Genomic DNA, 19,387 nt, shown 5'->3' with positions numbered 1-19,387 from the left:
ATCAAAGCTCAAGCCTACCCTACCACTCAAACTTTTAAGCCCAGTGCTGGATGATTATTGTTGCTTGGATTCTATTTCTATTCATAAATAAAACCAAACTGAGACTCCAGCAGCGCCCGGGGTGAGAGCGGTGTGAATCAGTGACATGTTTATCTCACACATCACGTTCCCTGGGGCACACCACCGCTGAGCCGTCACCTGTAACCTCTGAGAATGTCAGGTACGGTGTCTGCCTGTGACCAAAAAAAGAACTAAACCGTGTTTATGTAACTGTCAGACCGTCTTGTGCCTGTTGAAGTCTTTCACATCTTTTCATGCAGAAACGTCCTTTATGAGGCTTCTCTGTGTTTGTCTGCAGGCAGAGTGAATAACTGCTGATGTGACGTCAAACATCCATTTTACTGTGTGTGTGTGTGTGTGTGTGTGTGCGTGCGTGCGTGCGTGCGTGCGTGCGTGCGTGCGTGCGTGCGTGCGTGCGTGCGTGCGTGCGTGCGTGTGCGTGTCAGACGGAGGGCTCACTTTAGTTTGTCTTAAATGAGTTACAAACTTAACCCTCCATCAACAAAAAAGACGAGGAAACATTTTGTCTTGAAGAATTAAATTATTTAAAGTAATACATTAATAAGGTGCTGCTTGATGAAAGATGCCTTTAAAAGGAAGAACGTGTGACTTTTTGATCCAGTAGATGTCGCCCTTGAGCACCAGCATGAAACCAAACTGCTGTTTGGCCACACCTCCTCCATCCTGAAGCCTCCGCTCTCCTCCAGAGACACACCTCCAACCCCTCTCCACTCACATTCACATAAAGGAGTTATGAATAAGAATGCACCGTAATTAAGCACCATTAATAGTAAGCAGTGGATAAAGTTGTCCTTTGCTTGAGCTGCAATCACCTGTGTCCTGAATTATTTTGTTAGCATGCTAATGTTAGTGCTCTTTAGTTAGCTCGTAGCTTCCCTTTTCACATACATTCACATGGAATGACCATGATCAAAAGATGATTATGTGACATCAAAATAAGCAGTGATTATGTTCTTCTTCTTTTCTCTAGTCCTTGACTTAAGGCCCTGACACACCAAGCAGACAGCAAAGAACTAGTGGTGACGAAGGCCGCCTCACGTCTTGGCCAAAAAGTTGCACTTGAACACATCGCAAAGACTACAGGCAACGACCAACCACACTACGTACGTTCTGCGGAAATAACTCTCCATGCCAGCAGGCGGCGGTAGTCTGTAATCGCCAAAAAAAGGCCAACGGGGGCAGACGGGTAGCGACGTAGCTGGACACACCTCAAAAAGTAGGGGGGCGACCGCTCACAGACGGACCAACGCTGATGGTCTTCTTGGTGTGTCAGGGCCATAAAACAGCTTTTATACACAAGGGGAGGAGCCAACCGTCCCGTCCATGTAAACACGGCTCTGACAACAACAAAGCTAGCGAGACTCGACCTTCTCACTCATTGTAGACAGTCATGACTCAGAAACACATTTACACAGGAGAGACTGGATTTATCATACATTTGCGTAACATGTTGCACATTCTTCCTTTAAATAAATTGTATTATTATTAGCAGTTAATTCAATTTTCTGTTTAGTCTAAAGTATAATGATTAAGATTTAGTTTTAATAGAATCCAAAAGGTGAAGAGATTTCTCTATAACATCAGGGGAGGAGAAACACTATTTCAACAACATCATTAAAGTCAGAGAGTCGAGACACGTTCACAAAGAATAAATCAGGCTGCAGGTGTTTATCACGCTGTGACATGTCTCAGGTGATCGGGTCTTATCGGACTTAATGATCACCATCTTTGTGTCTGGTCTCCATGCTATGACTAAACATCTTTGCCCAGAATCCATTCATGATCCTTTGACCACACCTACAACCTCCAGACGGCCAATCACAGCCTGTTGTCTGAAACAAGCCTCCTCTGATGTCATGAACAGTGTGTGTGTGTGTGTGTGTGTGTGTGTGTGTGTGTGTGTGTGTGTGTGTGTGTGTGTGTGTGTGTGTTCATTGTCAGTGCGGACTGTGCGGCTCGATGGAAAAATGTCTCAGTCAAAGGGACAGACGGCGTTGTCAATCACTCTGTCACCTTCCTGCCTGCTCTGACATTGACACAGAGGACAATGAGTTTGCAGTACAGACATACGCGCAGTCAGAGGGACTATAAGCTGGTTTGAAACACATCAGAGACAGGTCACAGACAATCACACGTTGAACCAAACTCCTCCAACAGAGGATCTTAGCAGAACATCTGACTGCTTTGTTCGATTAGTTGTTTAATACGTCGAGACAACTCGCTACAATAACTCAAAACAGGGAATTCTGAAGCCAGAAAAGGTTTGCATGTATGCAGTGCACATATGACCATGCACATTGATCTAAAATGGTTGTCCTGCAGGGGGCGCTGTACACCAGGGCTCCATTTGTGCAGTAATAATGAGGGGAAAAATGGAAAGATTGTGGAATAGATCGGCCAAAAATATTTGATCAATATGTATACAGAGTATGATATGACTTACTCTGACTCTGGGGAAAGATGTCAGGAGAGAAGAACTCACTGCATCACTCTTATGCTGTAATTTAACAGAGATTGAAGCGATACCCGACACGTGCTCTCCCCCCTCTGGGTCACCTCTCTGCAGCACCATCTGGTCAAAGGTCAAACCTCCGCAGCTCCTTAGAGTCAGCTGTTATCTCTGCAGCAGCAGCTCCACCTACTGGCTGTTTTAGTTAACTGCATCCAGACATCCAACATCAAGATGACACCTTCACTCTAATTGAGTTTAATAAACTTAATATAAATCATCTCAGACTATTTAAGTTCTAACAGATATTTATTTGAACTTTCTTTAAAGAATAAAGTTTTAGAGAGTTTGATTATTTGTCTTTGATGATTTTAAAGGTGAGTTCAGATCCAACACAATGTGTGTAACGCGATAATAAACCAAATAAACGTTGAAGCTTTTATAATAAACTGAATGCTTCAACACAAAATTACTCAAAGTCTAACAAAACTCCAAATTCATAATCTTTCTTTGCAGGTCTGCAGGTTTTACTGAATGTAACACCAAACCAGATGTTTTCAGAAGGTTGGTTGAAATAGAAGCTGGATGCTGATTGGTTGATATCGTCTCTCTGAAGGGTCCCAGGTTTGGTCACAAATGAATCGGCAGTCCTTCCCTATGAAACAGAAAAAATACTTTGATTATGCAACAAGAAAAAGTTGATGGTCTACAATGAGACATATCTGCATCACATGTTAATGTTGCTCTTTGTGTTACTTTTATAAACTGGGACTTGCCTTAACAATGAAAACACAGCTCAGTTTCTCTCTGCAGCTCGTCTTGTGGCCGTCGCTCTAAAAATGATCCGCTCTGCAGTTGGCGTTTTGTTTCGTCGTCGTTGCGGTAACCCTGGATGTCCTGCAGAAACGATGAGTCTGTAAAACAAACACAGAGTCCAACAGAGAGAGTGAGATGGATGGTCTCTGGATTATTCCTGAAGTTATATTGTCATTGTCGTTACCTCTGTCTGCTCCTCCTGCAGGTCGGATCTCAACACTTCTTCTTCATGGAAACTCTGAATGTTCTGCACCTGCTGTCCTCGGATCCTATTGGTCGTCACCTGCAGTGAAGGGCAGCAGCTGAGGAGATGGAGTCAGAGAAGAGAACAAAAGAATAGTCAGTATAACATGTATCTTTAATATGATTGGATAATGAATTTGTGTCCCTGTCTTTATAAAAACACTCGATGAGAAGCTGACACTCACCTCCACTGGTCCTCTGATCCTACTCGACCTCAGGCAGCCGAGTAGGACAAGAGGAGAGACACAAGATGGTTAGTAAGATGAATAATAACACCACGAGGATGAAGACAGATTAATGTGATTAAAAATGTGATAATAATGAATCGAACAGGAGCAGAACAGTCAGCAGGTCACATTCACCTTCGTCTTCTTCCTTCTTCATCCTCGAGCTGTGAAGTGAAGAGGCTGAGTTTGACATAAAGGTGAGTCAACAGCCTCTTAAGAGTCAGTTGAAAAAGTTAAATTAAGTTCACAACACAGCGATGGTTTGTATTTGAAGGAGGATGATTATCATCCAATCACAGTAACAGTCTCATAAATCAGACACAGATCGGAACTCCATCGGAGCATGTAGTTTCACCTTCATCAAATATAATCAGAACATCCTCTCACATTACATCATGTTTGACCCCACACTTCTCTCTGATGGGACACTGTGGAGTTTCTAACAGGAGCCCACTTACCTTTAGTTTGCAATAAGCTGTGGCAAAAAGTTCCCAGATGTGCCACAGAGCTCCGGGCGTCATTATGCATGCCCAAACGAGAGTGCCTTTATAAACTCTAGCACGAGAAAGAACCACTAAATACACAGGTGTGAACTTCCTGTCAGGATAAACGTGTTCTCTTATATTTAGTTACTGTCACATGAGTTACAGACAACGCGCGTGGAGGAGAGAGGAGCAGACACACGGAGCGTTTCAGACTATCTGCATCATCTCTTCTCTTAACATCAGAACACAACATGACCGAGGAGAAAACATTCCTCAATCATCTCTGAATATATTTTTAAATGACTTATTAATACATCTGTGACAAAACTTCAACAACCAGGCTTTTTAAATTTGCTCCATGGCGAACAAGAAAAATATGTTTTTGGCATTATTCGAAAAATGGCCTGGTCGCCATCTTTTTCTCCTCAAATTGAGACGATTAATTGAGTCAAATTGACCCTCAAACCAAAATAAAGTTGTTTTCAAATCAGTTCGCACCTGCTTACAAATTCCACTTTTCCACCCGCAACAGCCAGACACATTTTAATCATGAAATCATCGTTTTAAAATCAAGAAAACGTTGAGTAACTCCAACAATTATTGTTTTCTTAACAACCCAATGAAAACTCTTTTAACTTTCGATTTACGTACATTCATCCATTGAACATACTTTGTTTCATAAACCTCATTTAAATGTTTAAAGAAAGATAAACGAACACATTTAGCATGAAAATAAAAAGATGTCTTACCAGCAAAGCTGCTGAGCCATCAACTGACCCCAGTCAGCAGGCGGTCCATCACAGGGGCTCCGGTAGCAGACGGGTTTCCCTGCAGGTATCTCTCCATCGAGGTTTCTCCTTCAGGTGTTTGATGAGTTTAGGTGTTCAGGTGTTTGATGAGTTCAGGTGTCCAGGTGTTTGATGACTTCAGGTGTTCAGGTGTTTGATGAGTTCAGGTATCCACTTAGAGAGGTTTCTCAATCAGGCCGACAGGTGTCAAGTTTGAGTGCAAATGAGATATTAAAAAGTTGTTGCGCTCTCACGTGACCTCGGGTCAAACGTCACCTCTGTGGGGATATGAGTGATCATAATTGAAGCTAATGTGTGGAGAGACATGTAGAGAAAGGAGCATGTAGTTATATGCACATCAGGTAGGTGCAGGGCAAAGCAAAACAGCAGCCTGAGGAAGAAGATCTGCCCGCACACTTGCTCAAATGCCACAAAATTGAAATTTTAATTCCATCACAACCACAACGCTTCCACCGGAGGTCTTCACTAATAATAATAATAATTATTATCATCTTGTCAAAACAAAACTTAACAATGAAGCTGAAGTGTAAAATCCTGCAGTTCCTCAAGTGTCCACTAGAGGCTGGCTGCAGAAGCACAGGAAGTCACACACCCAACATTCAAAAAAGCAGAAATTAACATGTTTACAGCCTGGTTCATAAAGCCAAATAGGTCTCATTGGCTCATGTCTCGATCGACACACACTGTACAGGGGGTTGAATGTTTTGATGACTCGTCCGTTTTTAATTGAAGATGGATAAGAGTTATTCACAATAAGGCGTGTAGCTGACCTGATTGACAGGTGTAGATGATTGTCATGAGGCTTAAAACCCGCCTCAGCTCCAGCTCTCCGCCTGTCGTTAGGTTGACTGAAAGGTAGGCTGAGACAGAGGTTGCATCCGAATTGTCAAGTACCTACTCAATCTGGCAGTAGGCAGTACCTACTATCCGTGCTGTATACTGTTAGTACCTACTATTCAGTAGGCACACACAGTAGGCAGATATTTGTTCTTACTTCATCTGATTCATTCAGTATGGAAGTGGCGTCATTTACGTTACCCGAACCGGCCGCATTCACCAGAATTGACCTCCGTAAAAGTCGGGTTCTGCAGGCTGCCAGTTCCTATAATCAGCCCCACTCTCTGTGTAGCCGTCAGACCATTTCCACTCCTCTTTAATGTACAGGCCGATCCAGACAAAATGTTCATCAAGCAGAGATGGAACTGTGGAGAGAAGTTGTTTCATTTCTTCAATGTTTTCAACAGTGGCAAGGTCTGTGTACGTCTCTCTGCAGTAGGTCTGAGCTTCAGTCCAAGTCATAGGCTCAGCTACATAGTGGTACTGAGAGGGAAGGCATGAGGAGATGTTCCAGCCTGTGAGGAGAACACACATACAGTAAAGAGTAAATAAACAGGTGCTTTGCTGCACCTAGGCGATAAAACGATAACGATAATTATTGCGATATAATTTTTGTCAATTTAAATATGAAAAATGTAAGATAAAATTTCCCGATATTAAAGAGAAGAAGAAAAAAACGATGAACAGCCAATCATGTTGCAGGGATAGGGATGTAGGCGGGCTTACAGATGTTAGGAGTGGAATGAAAACACAGCTGAAATAAGCGATAGAGACCCTGAAGAAAACGCTGAGTGTAGCGGCTCAGAGCAGGAGAAAACATCGTCGACAAGAAAGGCCGCTCAACTTCCGGAGTTTAGAGACAGTTTGGAAAGTTTACAGACCGACAAAAAACAGAGTAAAGTGCTCTGTTAACTGTGCCGAAGACAAGTGCAGCTAAAACGGCGACACCACAAACCTGACCCGTTATAACACACCGAAGGAAAGAAATGACCAAACATCCCAAACGAGTGTTAGTATGGACCGTATTGTAAATAAAATAAACAGTCTATGGTGTGGACCCTCAGTAAGCAGCGGGCCAGTAAGTGCCACTCCCCAGCAGCAAACTGTCGTATCAGTATTTCCAGCTCCCCGACAATAAAGAATAATTAAACCATAATTAAACATCTGGTTTCTTCAACTTTCAAATCAGATTTTAAATTTGAAAGAAATAATGATTGACAATTATCGTGATAATTATCGATATCGACTGATATGACATTTTTTATCGTGATAAAATTATTTGTCATATCGCCCAAGCCTAGCTGCACCTACAAAATGATTTATATAAAGCTGCTTTACCAAACTATTAATGTGCAAAGTCTCTCTGTTTATGTGGAGATGCACCTGTCGAACAAAATTAAAAATAATATGTACACTGCCTTTTATTATATTATTCTATTTTATATATTGCTTTTTATTGAATTTTTAAGGTTAACATTTTTTTCAGACCAACCAACATAATCATAAAGACAACCCCTTAAAACACTTAATTACTGAAGACATTGTGGATTGTAAGAAAATAAGCAGTTATAATTAAACAGAGTTTACTGACCTGAGAGACACAAGAGACCCAGCCAGAACTTCTCCATCGTGGTGCTCTGTGAACTGAATACGACAACAGTCTCTACTTATATCACTGACACTGATTTGCAAATCTAAAGAAATTCAACACCAGCTGCTCATCCCAGCTGTGGACACAGTCAACAATCCAGATTATCTTCAAATACACTTTTGATAATTTTAAAGTTAATGAACCAAGTTCATCCGTTCTTTTAGACCTGGAACTGTAAATGTGATAAAATGTCACAAATGAAGCAATGGCCTGACCAATTATTCTGTTTATGGATTTAATCTTTGCTCTTATTTGTTTTATTCTCACATTTCATTTTGTTGGGGTTTCATACTTCTTTGTGGGTACTCTTCTTTAATATGGATTTTAATTTTATTTATTTCTCTATCTTGGTTTTATAGCACTTTGGTCAAGTTGAGAATTTTGTAAATGTGCTTTATTAACAAACTTGACATGTGTCGTCCTCTCTCACTCATACATAAGTGTATAAAAAACATTAAATAAATAAAAGAAAGTCTGATGTAAGGGGTTGTTTATGGGCAGTTGTTCTGCTCTGCTTACAAAGAAAAACAGAGCCTATAGTTTGCATCTGACTTCGATGTTTGCATGAATTTCCCTTTGATTGAACTTGTTGACAGAGTATTATTACTTTCATTGTGTCAGGAGAAATGTAATGGACCAAGTAAGTAGATTCAATCACACCCATTCACACTGATGGCAGAGGTTTCTATGTAGTGAGACCATCAGAAGTAACTAATCCCTTTCATACGTTGCCTTTGAAGCAGCAGGAGAAAATTGGGGTTAAGTGTCTTGCCCAAGGACACATCGGACATGTTGCTTTTTTAAGTCATTTCTTGGAATAATCCTAAATACATATTATCCTCAAAACTGGTATAACCTGGAAGTTATGCATGTTATTCTCAAACCATCGCTGTTTTTATTTTTGATAAAATGCAAAAAGAATTATGCAAATGAATATGCAAATCTCAGACAGTCAAATCATGGCTTACCTCCGGTTCACGGTACAAGGTTGTCTTTCTTGTCGTTGTGAGAGGGTAATTTGTTTTTCAGGCAGCAGTAAAATCATACATCCAACAAACAATCTACATACAAAATAAAAGTATCAAAATAAATGTATTTAACATTGATGTGAAAATGTGTCCTAACACCAAATGAGATTACAGAAGGGACACAAAAGAGTACACAAGACAAAATCACAAGAACATAAATTTGTGCATTAAATCGAGCACAATGCAGTGAATGAAATCTTTGTTGCTAAAAAATCTGAGAAGATCCCCAGACCCCTTCACCTGATGTTTCCCCTTTCTAGGCAAATATTTAAAGGCGTAAATCAACAGGGTGGTGCTGAAAACTAATATTTGTTATGTAAAAATACAAACATTAGATACATTTTTCTACTTTTCTGTAAACTGGGGTCAAAGACTATCATCAACTTGACGATATCACAAGATTAAAAGTGTCTCAATATGGTCGTGGACTTGCTGTGACGGTATGAATCGATAAGTCTTCTGGGCAAAAAGTGTAGTTTTGTTTCAGACACTGTGGAGCAGAGCGGAGGGAAGTGGGAACTACAGAGATCATCTCCATGCATGACCGCTTACTGCCTAAGTTCTAGTACATCGAGGGAGAACATAGAAAAGATTTTGAACTTGTGGATGCTACAGCGGCTTTTAAATACGACGTGTGGAAGCCTTTTCATTTCAACAGGACAAGAAATGAGAAAGGAGAAAAGTTGATGAATAAAAAAAACAATATACAGACACTGCCAGACTGCTGTGACCTACACGTTGGGAAATACAAGTAATATGAGAAGCTACTTGTCAAATAGTCATCCAGCAAAAATTCAAGAAGATGCGCAGAAAAAAGTCCAGCCAGGCCAAGTCACTCGAAAGAAGTAGTTCTCAACTGCTGGGTCGGGGCCCAAAAGTGTGTCGCGGAAATGTTTACATTGGGTCGCGTGCATGTGCTTGGAAAAAACCTTGTCTCAAACAATCTGTCAAATGCTTTTTAAAATGTGTTAGTTTTGTTCAGTTTCTTGCTTCCGTTAGATGTACACTGCCCAATCTTTCATTCAATAAATCTGATTGATTAAAAAATATCAGACATTTTGATTGTAATTTTTCAGGTAGGAGTTGGTGGTGGGTCCTGGGGCTCGATGAGTTGAGAACCACTGCTCTAATGGAAGCGATTACAGCCTCACTTCCCCATAACAGTGGACAAGTCTAAGAGATCACAAGTTGTATCACTGAATATATCAGCAAAGATCAACGGCCATTTTCTGTGATCGACAATGAAGGACTCAGAAGGACTTTAATCAAACACTATTTCCAGATCGCTACAAAAAGACAAAATGCATCTCACTCACCACGGATGGTTGGACTTTCAGGTTTTCTACTATTATGTCTTTGCAGTTATTAATCCGTCCTGAAGATACATTTAAAAAGCACATGCTTCTTTTGATACTCTGAAAACAGCATTTGGTATCCATTGCATTTATGCAAAACTTTTATTATTTTTGTTGTGAAATCCCTCTGGCGGGCCTTTCAGACAGGACTCAGTGGACGCTGTGTGCCACTGTCAAGCCCGTTCATTGTGTAATATGTTGCTCCGCGCAAGAGTGCATCTCCTTGCTGGCCAGTTGAGGCAGCACAGGGTCCCGTTTGCTGTTCTCGTGCGTTGCGCAAAAGTTACATTTCTACTTTTGTGTTTAATAATCACTGCTGTTGACGTTGGGTTTATGGTGTTGAGCTTTTGCACTTAAATTCAACTGAAAAAATGGAACAACAACTGAGCTGGGTACACTTAATGATGAATCAAGCACCAGAGGAGATTTGTGTCCCTGTATAAACCAGCTCTCTCAGAACGCTCCGTTTTGGTGTGTGTGTCTCTTTAAATGCAATGATACAAACTTTTCTCAACATCATCAAGTTGGGCTTTGTTACAGAGACATCGAGCGTGTGTTGAATTTCCATAAATTTGGAATGGTATGAAAATCCTTACTCTAATGCTGAATCATTCATTTGCTACAGAGGTAAAGATCATGCAAGACATAGCTCTTTAAAGGCTTATTACAGTTATTTGTGAAATATATTATTCTCTTTTTTTTACTCTCTCTAACAGCAGGATCACAGCAGAATCCTGAATTTGTTTATGTCATTGATGCAAAGAATTGGTCCAGTGCTCAGAGGTTCTGCAGGGAGAACTTCAGAGACCTGGCCACTGTGAAGAACCACAGTGAGAACCAGAAAATCCGGAGCTTGATTCCTGCTAATAATGTTGAGGAATGGATTGGATTGTACATGTCCTGACATTTACTGGTCTGATGGGAGTGGCTCCTTTTTCAGATACTGGGATAGTATTACAGGTCTCAGGCTGGAGAACCCATAAACAAATAAGGTTCCTGTGTAAACAGGAGAAAGATGAGGAAGACGACAGTGCTTCTGCTCAGTGCAGCTTCTCTCAGCATAATTTATTTGCTGATATTCAAAATAAATGTATTTTTTCTGACTTATTTAGTATTTTCTCTGCATGACAGCATGTTACAGCATTTTGTACAGAATCCACAAACAACATAGGTACACAATTCACCATACTTCCAAATGCGAATAGTAGAAAATTAGTTAGCAAATGCAAACTACCACAACAAATGCAAAGGCTGAAACGCGTTACAACAAGAAGGGGGGAAAACACACAAGTTTGAGAAATTAGGTCTTGTTGAGCGGTAGCTTTGCTGCCTGGCTGCCGGCAACGTTGCCCGTCTTGAGTAGGCTACGGGACTTCCGTCTGCTAGGATTTTGAACTTGTCAGGCCCGGGGCAGAGAGCTCTCCAGTATATACACAGTACACCCCATGAGTGAAGTATGTGGAGCAGCAGATTTGGAGAATTCAGGAAGATGGAGGTTATTAAACTGTGAAACTAAATGTCCATTTGTGTGCTACAGCGTCCGTTCATCTGGTGAGTGAAACTGACCTTCAGTGGAGGAGTGAGATTTAAGCATTTAATGAGAATAACCAATTAAATTAATTAAACTGTACTGAAATGTCCAATATGTAAGATATTTACTGAATTAAATCAAAAAATGACCTTGTTATATTTTCAGACATTAAGGAAACATGCTATGTTGAAGTGCTGGCTTCTCTGACAACAATGCAGCAGCCAGTATGTCCTCCTTCTAACTTTAGATTCTGCTCCTGAATGCTCTGGATTTGTTTTAACCAGAGAAGTAGGTGGTTTTAAGGCACCCCAAAACATACATTTTGCCCCTCGTCCCTCAGTTAGCAGGCAAACGGCAAACCAACAGGTGTCACAGCAATGAAGGTGGGCAGGTGCTCAAACTAGGATCAATATTGAACCTTTTTCACACTCTCCTGAAAAAACTCCGGCGATAAGGGGATTTAGGGTATATATGAAAGCAAAGAGCTGCATTTTTCGCGCAGACTCTGGATCTGTGGCCAATTCCTCACCAAGTTCCCTTTAATCACTGTTTGAAGAGCTCAACCAGAACCTTGAATCCATCCTGTAGACTGTCATGGAAGTTTGATAGTAAAATGTTATTTTCCAAAAGGCTGTAAACAATATTGGACGAGGCCTGAGTGCAACACCAATTGGTTACTGAAGGGGGCTTTGGAAGCCCACCGATAGGTAGTCACCATCCTGGAAATGCTGTCTGTGTATGTTACTTTCGGGTCTTTTGGTGCCGGCCTCAAGGCGACCCTCGAGAAACTGCAGTTTTTTTTAACTTCCGCATTGGCTTTATGTTAAGATTAAGGACTAAAATGTGTTTTTTAGTCGTTGGACACTTTCATGAATATAATCCAAAATATTATTTAAGATTCTTCATAGACCTTGGATATTTATATAAATGTTTTTATTCTTTTTATGTTTAATGACTGCATGAAAATGTGTTGTTTACTACAATGCAGGGAAACCATTTATTTAAAAGCTGAGAGGTAATCCAAGCGCAACACTGCCCTCTTGTGTCTATATCAGCTCAATTCAGTCAGGACCACTTAGGAAAATACTTTATTTGCAATTATTAATATTTGGCGGTATGGCTCTGTAATGGGACATCATGCCCTTCCAAGTGCATACGTGGAAAACATTTGGTAGGCACAGCACACATTCCTGCCCTTTATGTGCATACAAGGAAAGCCTAAGGCAGGGAGAGAAGCATTAAAAACCAAACAGAGCAGGCATCAATGACAACAGCATGGCATTGATTCAGTCAGACACAGTATGAAAGGAGGAGCTGGGGTGGACGAGGGTTTCAAATGCAATGGGATGAATTTAAGTTAATCAGCTGGCCATCAGCTGATGAGGGCTTGCATGAAATCTGATGCCATCAAAAACACTATCATGATAGCAGAGCGCGACTCTGTGGTCTGCCTGAATGTTATTACAAATTGTCATGAATTCATTCACTTCAGTAATTTTATATCTGTGTTAGGGGTGCAGAAATGCAAAATCTTCTCTCATCAATTCTCTCTAATCTTCCCATTGTTAAAGCGAGTACTCAAGTAATCGTGTTGTAGTTCTTTTTTTTCCGTGATTCTTTTCCCCCACGGGAGGCCCCGCCCCCAACTTTGACGCAATGCCGACTGTATCTATTGATTAATTTGAATCTTCTGGATTTTAATAATTGATTGTATTAATGTTCAAATTAGGACATTTCTTACTTCAACAGACAGCAAACCTCAAATAAAAATTCACACAGACCTATCTTATGACTGTTTTAACACTTCTATTATAATTAGAGCAGTGAGTGTGGCGAGCGGACACGCAGACATCAATGCGCACTCATCGCAAGTTGAAGCTGTTTTGATAGCAACATTATGTTAACAAAGACTACAGTCTGCAGTGTAGAGCACACTTTACTCAGGTAAATGAAGTTACAATAGAACAGGTGAACGATTTAAGTGTGTCATCTTTCTCCTCTGTGCGTAATGACACACTCGCTCAATCTCGCTCGCTATGAGCTATTTCTCCCTATAAGGTTGTTCCGTTTTGTAGTTATTAAAAGAATAATCATCTAAAATTCCAAAATATAGTATTATCTAGTTATGCTGCTCTGTCCTGGATGATCAAACATCATTGGTTTGGCGGGGTAAAGCGGTAATCACAAAGAGAAAGTCCTTCTTTTTCTGTGGACTAAAAAGACAATTTGAACTGAACATTCGTTTTTTTTCTGTTTTGAATTAGGCCTATCCTAGAACCTACAATGCAACAAGAAACATTTACAAAAATGTGGACTACAAAACGATTATCAATTACATTTTTTTCGAGTACCCTAGTACTCGTTTGCACCCCTAATCTGTGTACCATTTTATGGTAATTCTTCATTTAGAGCTGTGAAGCTGTAATACATATGTGCAAGGCACCTCATAGCAGCAGATCTATATTTGTATAGGAGCCAAATGTATGTTGTAAGCTGGAAAGGAAATATGATTTGCTGAGGCTGGAGAAATGTAAATCTGACAGTTTCGAGTGAAGGTTTGTCTTCTTACCAGCCTATAAGAAGTATACCCACATAGAAAAGAATTTGGCTGTACCTGCGAACAGAATAAAAGAAAGTAATGGTGGGAAATATAGAAAAAAATATGATTTTTTCATGGTAACATCATGATCACATTTTAAAAGGTTATTTTTTCATACTGATCTTATAGATTTCTTTGCAAGTTACTTAACGGTTCAACCACACCTGTTTCCCTGTATAATGCATTTCAATGCACACAAACTGTGCTAATAAGTTTAGTCTATTTGAAAGGTGTCTTTGTTGATGGGGTCTGGAGGTCTCCCCCAGAACATTCATCAACAAAAATGTCTTGCCCTCAAAAACTACAATTTAGTGTGTCCTCTTTTGTGATTTTAAATCTATTTGAGTGTTCATCAGGTATATTTTTATACAGTGATGAAAATTTGAAAACATGTAGACTTCAAACATAATGCAGAATATGATTATTCTGTCACACATGGTCAAAGCAAGTTTTACGGAAAGAAGAGTTTTATTCATAGAGGGGGCGGGACATCATTGATTGACAGACAGGCAGTCACCATGGTTACTCATGCTCACCTGCCTGCTGCACACTGAAGGAGAGGAGAAAGAGCTGCTGACTGACATCACTTCAAGCAGCATGCATGGGAATCATTACAGGGAAATAATTAGGGCCCGAAGCACTGACAAGTGCGTAGGACCCTATTGTAATGCAAGGAATTGTTTTTTCCCTATTTTCTGGGTCTCTTTGAGCGCATTTTTGACGGCTTGAACGTCACATTACATTATGACCGTACTCTAAAATGTACAGGAAGTCCACAAATTTCAGTTGAATTTCAAAATAAGACGATTTTGCGCAACCTATTTGAACCAAAATCTTAAAAAGTGCCCTGCCTTTAATGTCCCGGCACATGGACAACAAGCCTCTCCTCATCTTTACCTGCTTGGTGCCTCCATCTTACACAACATCCCCAAATTCCAGAGACAGATGTCAGCTAAAAAGCATTAATGTCACAACATAAATTAGAGCATTGTGTCAAGATGAGTGTACTATCTAACAGCTGTTCATTTACCGTCTCTCCTCCTCATGCAAGCCAGAGATTTACTTTAAAGTAAACAGTATTCTAAACAAACACAAATCTTACAACATTACACAGTTTTTTAAGAACACAGATTATAACGGATTGATGTTATAATCAATCCTGTATCCCCTTTCCCCCATTTGTTACTATAAGCAGGTATATCTATTCATGGCAATACAAATTAATGACACACTAACGCTGATATTGATGAGGGCTAATTTCCCAGCAACAGGAACAAAAAAATTTCGGGGGTCACTTAAGGGGTCACAAACCTACGATACACTTTTAGAACAATTATTTATCTCACTGAATGCCTTAGTCACTGATTGTAATGCATGTCTCAGATAGAATCATCATCCAACATTGATAACACACATTACTGTGCAGCTAAACACGGGTACATTTCATGTGCAGAGCTTAAAGTTTTCAGCGTTTTTCTTCTGAGAACATTTTTCTTCCTTGTGGAAAACTTTCCCATCAGGCTGCTCTTTCCACTTCAGGGTGACTCCACTCAGTCCTTTCTCCTTCAGCCTGTCCTGGAGCTGAAAGATACATATGGAAACACATTTCTAAACATGTTCTTAAATCTGTATTGTTGCTGCGAGCTCGCATTAGTTTCACCTGGCAGGCTAACAGGATAGAAACACAGTCAAACAAACAAACACACAAATGAAGACATAAATTCCCCCATCACTCACTTGGTCGAGCAATTCAAGTTTACTAAAAAAAGTTTGGAGACTCACCTTTTTCATTATGTCGGCTTTCACAGCAGGGTCATTCAGATCCACAGTGGAGTCCTCTGGCTTCATCCTGAGCTTCATCACCTGCTGTTTTGCTGTCATGCAGAAATAAAGAAGAAACTGTGCTGCTGAGTTACTGCTTCATTACAATTAATGACAGTGTAGCATCAATTCATCATGGGGATCATCTAATTCTACAATGTCTTTGTTCAAGTGAAAGTCAGTTTATCACTTACATGGAGGGCTGTAGCAAACGAATGGGAGTTTAGTTTCGCAGTCAGACAAAATCCATTTTCCTGATGTTGGCATCTCTGCAGCTCCACAAGCCGCGCTCATGGAGCCTAATGGAGTTCGAATGTCTTTCCAGTATGTGTATGTGGAGGGACTCCCATTAGACCAGTTAAAGTCAGGATCTCTGTACAAACCAATCCATACCGCGTTTCCTTTTTGCACCCAGCTCAGGAACTTCTCTGTGTCATTGAAGTTCCTCACAGTGGCCAGGTCTATGAAGTTCTCCCTGCAGTGCTTCTGAGCATTGGACCAAGACATGCTTTCATTGACAAAGACAAACTCAGGATCCTGTTGTGTCCCTGCAGTTAGAGTTAGAAAAAAGGGAAATGATTGATCCAAGTAAAATGTTCAATAAACCTCTTTGAAAGAACAATATGTGAGATATATAATGAATTAAATCGTTAAATGACTTTACTATCTGATCAGACATTAAGGAAACATGCTATGTTGAAGTGCTGGCTTCTTTGACAACAACGCAGCAGCCAGTATGTCCTCTATCAAAGTTTTGATGGATATGTTTTAACCAGAAGATTACCGACCCTATTATTACTGTGTGCGTGCACTAAAACTTAATTCCACTCCTTCATAAATCAGCTCCCAAGTTAGGCCAATCAAAGCAAAACACCCTGGACATGCCCCTTGTTTCTTGCTCTCTTACCTGTGTAACAGATAAAATTATGTCTGGCAGAGCAGAAGTAATCGAACAATGTTCCACTATTGAACACATTCATTAGAACACAGAATTGACCTCCGAAAAAGTTGGGTTCTGCAGGCTTCCAGTTCCTATAATCAGCCCCACTCTCTGTGTAGCCGTCTGACCATTTCCACTCTATTTTACTGTACAGGCCGATCCAGACAAAATGTTCATCAAGCAGAGATGGAACTGTGGAGAGAAGTTGTTTCATTTCTTCAGTGTTTTCAACAGTGGCAAGGTCTGTGTACGTCTCTCTGCAGTAGGTCTGAGCTTCAGTCCAAGTCATAGGCTCAGCTACATAGTGGTACTGAGAGGGAAGGCATGAGGAGATGTTCCAGCCTGTGAGGAGAACACACATACAGTAAAGAGTAATTAAACAGGTGCTTTGCTGCACCTAGGCGATAAAACAAAAACGATAGTTATCGCGATATAATTTTTGTCAATTTAAATATGAAAAATGTAAGATAAAATTTCAATAGGTTTAAACATGTAATTACACCATCCAACCACTGGGAAACGGGAGCTCCTTCAACGCTAATTGCTACCCGATATTAAAGAGAAGAAGAAAAAGACGACGAACAGCCAATCATGTTGCAGGGATAGGGATGTAGGCGGGCTTACAGATGTTAGGAGTGGAATGAAAACACAGCTGAAATAAGCGATAGAGACCCTGAAGAAAACGCTGAGTGTAGCGGCTCAGAGCAGGAGAAAACATCGTCGACAAGAAAGGCCGCTCAACTTCCGGAGTTTAGAGACAGTTTGGAAAGTTTACAGACCGACAAAAAACAGAGTAAAGTGCTCTGTTAACTGTGCCGAAGACAAGTGCAGCTAAAACGGCGACACCACAAACCTGACCCGCTATAACACACCGAAGGAAAGAAATGACCAAACATCCCAAACGAGTGTTAGTATGGACCGTATGGTAAATAACATAAACAGTCTATGGTGTGGACCCTCAGTAAGCAGCGGGCCAGTAAGTGCCACTCCCCAGCAGCAAACTGTCGTATCAGTATTTCCAGCTCCCCGACAATAAAGAATAATTAAACCATAATTAACCATCTGGTTTCTTCAACTTTCAAATCAGATTTTAAATTTGAAAGAAATAATGATTGACAATTATCGTGATAATTATCGATATCGACTGATATGACATTTTTTATCGTGATAAAATTATTTGTCATATCGCCCAGGCCTAGCTGCACCTACAAAATGATTTATATAAAGCTGCTTTACCAAACTATTAATGTGCAAAGTCTCTCTGTTTATGTGGAGATGCACCTGTCGAACAAAATTAAAAATAATATGTACACTGCCTTCTATTATATTATTCTATTTTATATATTGCTTTTTATTGAATTTTTAAGGTTAACATTTTTTTCAGACCAACCAACATAATCATAAAGACAACCCCTTAAAACACTTAATTACTGAAGACATTGTGGATTGTAAGAAAATAAGCAGTTATAATTAAACAGAGTTTACTGACCTGAGAGACACAAGAGACCCAGCCAGAACTTCTCCATCGTGGTGCTCTGTGAACTGAATACGACAACGGTCTCTACTTATATCACTGACACTGATTTGCAAATCTAAAGAAATTCAACACCAGCTCCTCATCCCAGCTGTGGACACAGTCAACAATCCAGTTTATCTTCAAATACACTTTTGATAATTTTAAAGTTAATGAACCAAGTTCATCCGTTCTTTTAGACCTGGAACTGTAAATGTGATAAAATGTCACAAATGAAGCAATGGCCTGACCAATTATTCTGTTTATGGATTTAATCTTTGCTCTTATTTGTTTTATTCTCACATTTCATTTTGTTGGGGTTTCATACTTCTTTGTGGGTACTCTTATTCTTTAATATGGATTTTAATTTTATTTATTTCTCTATCTTGGTTTTATAGCACTTTGGTCAAGTTGAGAATTTTGTAAATGTGCTTTATTAACAAACTTGACATGTGTCGTCCTCTCTCACTCATACATAAGTGTATAAAAAACATTAAATAAATAAAAGAAAGTCTGATGTAAGGGGTTGTTTATGGGCAGTTGTTCTGCTCTGCTTACAAAGAAAAACAGAGCCTATAGTTTGCATCTGACTTCGATGTTTGCATGAATTTCCCTTTGATTGAAATTGTTGACAGAGTATTATTACTTTCATTGTGTCAGGAGAAATGTAATGGACCAAGTAAGTAGATTCAATCACACCCATTCACACTGATGGCAGAGGTTTCTATGTAGTGAGACCATCAGAAGTAACTAATCCCTTTCATACGTTGCCTTTGAAGCAGCAGGAGAAAATTGGGGTTAAGTGTCTTGCCCAAGGACACATCGGACATGTTGCTTTTTTAAGTCATTTCTTGGAATAATCCTAAATACATATTATCCTCAAAACTGGTATAACCTGGAAGTTATGCATGTTATTCTCAAACCATCGCTGTTTTTATTTTTGATAAAATGCAAAAATAATTATGCAAATGAATATGCAAATCTCAGACAGTCAAATCATGG

General features: G+C 40.0%; 1 protein-coding gene and 1 long non-coding RNA gene across 3 annotated transcripts; both read right to left on the bottom strand.

The window, feature by feature from the left end:
- Positions 1-604: 604 nt before the first annotated feature.
- On the bottom strand, positions 605-7,596 carry LOC109991304 (uncharacterized). 2 transcript variants are annotated; one of them, XR_010664948.1, is made up of 6 exons: positions 7,539-7,596; positions 5,051-6,462; positions 3,775-3,980; positions 3,531-3,648; positions 3,307-3,444; positions 605-3,185 (listed from the first exon to the last, which is right to left on the bottom strand). It is a non-coding gene; the product is annotated as an uncharacterized lncRNA (long non-coding RNA). The 2 variants fall into 2 exon arrangements; XR_002278277.3 differs by lacking the exons at positions 5,051-6,462; positions 7,539-7,596 and having other exon boundaries at positions 3,775-5,032.
- Positions 7,597-13,430: 5,834 nt separating this feature from the next.
- LOC136177404 (lymphocyte antigen 75-like) lies at positions 13,431-18,506 on the bottom strand. The gene is made up of 5 exons (XM_065950562.1): positions 18,362-18,506; positions 16,840-17,214; positions 16,127-16,480; positions 15,894-15,985; positions 13,431-15,692 (listed from the first exon to the last, which is right to left on the bottom strand). Exons 1-5 carry the CDS (start codon positions 18,396-18,398, stop codon positions 15,555-15,557), a joined length of 996 nt encoding a protein of 331 aa, XP_065806634.1. The 5' UTR covers positions 18,399-18,506; the 3' UTR covers positions 13,431-15,554.
- Positions 18,507-19,387: the final 881 nt, after the last annotated feature.

Source organism: Labrus bergylta, chromosome 22 (genome assembly GCF_963930695.1).
Source record: "Labrus bergylta chromosome 22, fLabBer1.1, whole genome shotgun sequence".
Lineage (NCBI taxonomy): Eukaryota > Metazoa > Chordata > Actinopteri > Labriformes > Labridae > Labrus > Labrus bergylta.
Note: the sequence above shows the minus strand (reverse complement) of the source record. Positions and strands in the feature narration are given on the sequence as shown.

Coding starts and splice junctions, on each gene's coding strand:
- LOC136177404 (XM_065950562.1), bottom strand. CDS start 18,398: ATGGAGAAGTTCTGGCTGGGTCTCTTGTGTCTCTCAG. Junction 17,215..18,361: donor GGGTCTCTTGTGTCTCTCAG/GTCAGTAAACTC, acceptor TTCTCCTCACAG/GCTGGAACATCTCCTCATGC. Junction 15,693..15,893: donor AAGCCGACATAATGAAAAAG/GTGAGTCTCCAA, acceptor TGTATCTTTCAG/CTCCAGGACAGGCTGAAGGA.